Source organism: Cariama cristata, unplaced genomic scaffold (genome assembly GCF_000690535.1).
Source record: "Cariama cristata isolate BGI_N322 unplaced genomic scaffold, ASM69053v1 scaffold18418, whole genome shotgun sequence".
NCBI classification, from domain to species: Eukaryota; Metazoa; Chordata; class Aves; order Cariamiformes; family Cariamidae; genus Cariama; species Cariama cristata.
In genome coordinates, this window is record NW_009633088.1 from 8,830 (window position 1) to 11,613 (window position 2,784).

The 2,784-nt window shown below is 50.2% G+C and overlaps 1 protein-coding gene across 1 annotated transcript in view; it reads right to left on the reverse strand.

Annotated features, from left to right (window-relative positions):
• The window catches only part of LOC104166618 (chromosome unknown open reading frame, human C21orf2), a gene marked incomplete at its 5' end in the record, with an annotated part of 4,549 nt that extends 2,345 nt beyond the window's left edge, over positions 1-2,204 (reverse strand). Inside the window, 3 exons of the mRNA XM_009706619.1 lie at positions 288-459; positions 1,127-1,356; positions 2,158-2,204. Of these exons, the coding sequence (XP_009704921.1) occupies positions 288-459; positions 1,127-1,356; positions 2,158-2,204 (449 nt within the window). The remainder of the gene's footprint in view (positions 1-287; positions 460-1,126; positions 1,357-2,157) is intronic.
• Between the last annotated feature and the right edge of the window lie 580 nt (positions 2,205-2,784).

Consider the following 2,784-nt stretch of genomic DNA (forward strand, 5'->3'; position numbering starts at 1 on the left):
CAGTAATGGACCTGAGCTCACACTTCAGAGAGGATCCATCTCTGTACGTGCAGCTGACGTGCTTGAGAGTTAAGTACCCACCTACACAAGAGCCTGTTTTGCAGATACAGAACAAAACCCACAAGTGCTATTAAACCAGCACAGCTCCACCACGGTAACTGGAACAACGGGAATCTGCACCAGCTACAGGTCTGGCCCATGGAATATCAGGGCTGGCTGGCAGGGTCCTTTCATGCTACACACCAGTTCAGCCCAGAAATCCTAACAGCTCACAAGCAAGCCCTCACTTTGTCTCCTCCAGACTGAAGTTCAGCAGTTCACTCTCGGTCTCTGTTGTGGGTTCGGCAGCACTGGATTCAGTGGACTCGAGGCAGCCGTTCTCCACGTTCCTCCTAGCTGGTGGAGCTGTGATCTCCTCGCCATCAACCAGGGCCTGGGACAGTTCTTCCTCCGTCACAGCTGCAAAAGCCAAAAGAAAAGCCTGTTGCAGTGAACTCGAGCAGCGCAGGAAGATACCATCTGTAACGGGGCAGGTACTGCTGCTGCAGAGCTATAATGCAGGGGTTTGGTCCAAAAATTGTCCTTTGCACTGGCCTTTTGCTTTCACCCTCCTCCTGTAGTAAAATCCACACAGGAAAACACTGGCAGCTGTCACCAGCCTCTCAAAAGTGAGAAAGATATCAGGGAGGGATGCAAACATGCTTTGCTATTTCTTGTCTCTGGAGAAGGCTCCCAAAGCCACCAAATTACTGCAACCAGATGGAAAAGCTTCTCTTTTTTGGGGTTTTGGTTTTTTTTTTAATGACAGCAGATCCAATTACAGAATCTTTGTTTTGCCCCAGCAAAGGAGAGAGCTCTAAAAAACCACTAATTAGTGGTACTGTCTCAGCTATAATGAGGCGCTCTCAGTCCTGCTAGTGTTAACTCTGGCACTGCAGCGAAGTGAAGGGAGAAAATAGCTTAAAAGCGGTGGATCTGTCAGAGGGGACGCTCAACCTCTAACCCATCCTGGCTCAAGGAAGAGTCAAAGGACGCCTTAAAGAGAGGAACCAACAGTTCCTGGTCACTGGTTTCCAGTTCACCAAGCCCATGGCTCGGGGCTGTTCGTTTACCTGCAAACACCTACCTTGGTTATCAAGTTTCTGCAGGCTGGGTAGGTTACGCAGCACCGTCATGCGGTAGCGGTGGGGGTCCGCCCCACAACAAGGATTTTCAGACAGCCACAGGACCCTCAGCCGGGGTAAGTTTTTGAGGTAGAAGAGCTCATTTAGGCTTGTAATGTTGTTCTTCCTCAGATAGAGTTCACTCAGATTCTGGCAGTGATTCAGCGGCTCGAGGTCCGAGATGCCATTCACACTGAAAAAGAGATTGTAGTATCAGAGACCAGCGAGCCCATCCCTCCCTCGCTGTACCGTTCAGGTGGGTGCCCGGCCCCTGTAGCACAGCGGCTTTCCAGCTCCTTTTCCTGCAACAGCTTCACTGAGGAGCTTTACCCCGGCACAGCATGGCAAGGGACACTCAGGGGCCCTATGGCTTGGAGCACTTCATCTTTTTAAACAGAGGAAAGAATTAAAAAAGCAGGGTCTCCTCTCTGCTGAAGATGACAAACAGCCTCTGCTTCCCCCAAATGTCTGTCACGCTTGCCCCCTTTTCCTGCAGCAGTTCCTCAGACTCACTGAACGAGAACCCAACCATAGAAGATTCCCAAGCTAAAAAGCTCAAATTCAGAGACAGCGTTGGCTCGACGGGATCCCCGGGACAGGTGAGAGATGGGTGTGTTAGGTAGAGGCTTATGGAAATGAAAAGCTCTGTGAGATCCATAAAGCATTTCAACAAGCATTCCACAAACTGACCCCATACAGAGGCCCAGAAGATTCCCACCCAAGCTATGAATAGGACTTAGGGAGCAACAATCCTAAGGGGTTTTAACACTTCTCAAAACTGGAATTATTTTCTCGAGTAGCAAAGGGAAAGGTGTGGAGGAGCTAGCAGAATAATCATTTCTGCATCTCTGCCGCTTCAGAAGTTGGGCGTGAAGAGCCAGGCAGCTCAGACGCACAACCACAGAAGGGTGGTAAGAAATCAAGGGCCAAGCCACAGTCCCATGAGAAAGGCGATTTCCCCTGCCCTCTCCAAAGCTGGCAGTCTGACATTCACCTGAACGTGATCACCTCGATGTTGGGCAAATCTCGGCATATCGATATCTGGGCAGAAAGAGACAGAAACAGCAAGTTGGCACTCCCAGGAAAAACAAAACAAAACAAAACAAAACAAATAAAAGCAATTTAAATCACAAACAAGCAAGATAAAAGCAAGACCAGGAGGTTAGGTTTACTTCAGTCTAACTCAAGCTTAACACCACCAGAGAGATTTGCTGCCACAGTCAGTGCAGAGTCAGCAGCTCCTCCGCCTTCTCCACCCAGGACTGGAAGCGCAGACACCAGCCAGCATCACGTTGCTCTTCTGCTCCAGCAACTCTGGGCAGTCTCCGTGCTGGTTTCCAGCCACTGAACGCAGGGAAGAATCCCTCTTTCCCCAGACAGCCTTCTCCTAACGAGACTATGTCATCCGAAGTCCCAAACAAACAAGGCAGGACTCGGGGTCCTGCTCTCCAGCGGTCCATGCAAGGCCTTGGAGAGGAATTTTCCAAGCGCTCTCTGGAAACAACAGCAACCCCCTTTTTTTTTTTTGTATGAGATGCTAATCAATTCTGAAAAGCACTGCAGCTCGCTGGCACTGGGCCAGCCCAAACCCAGGCCTGCGCCTTCCTCAGCATCCTGTCAA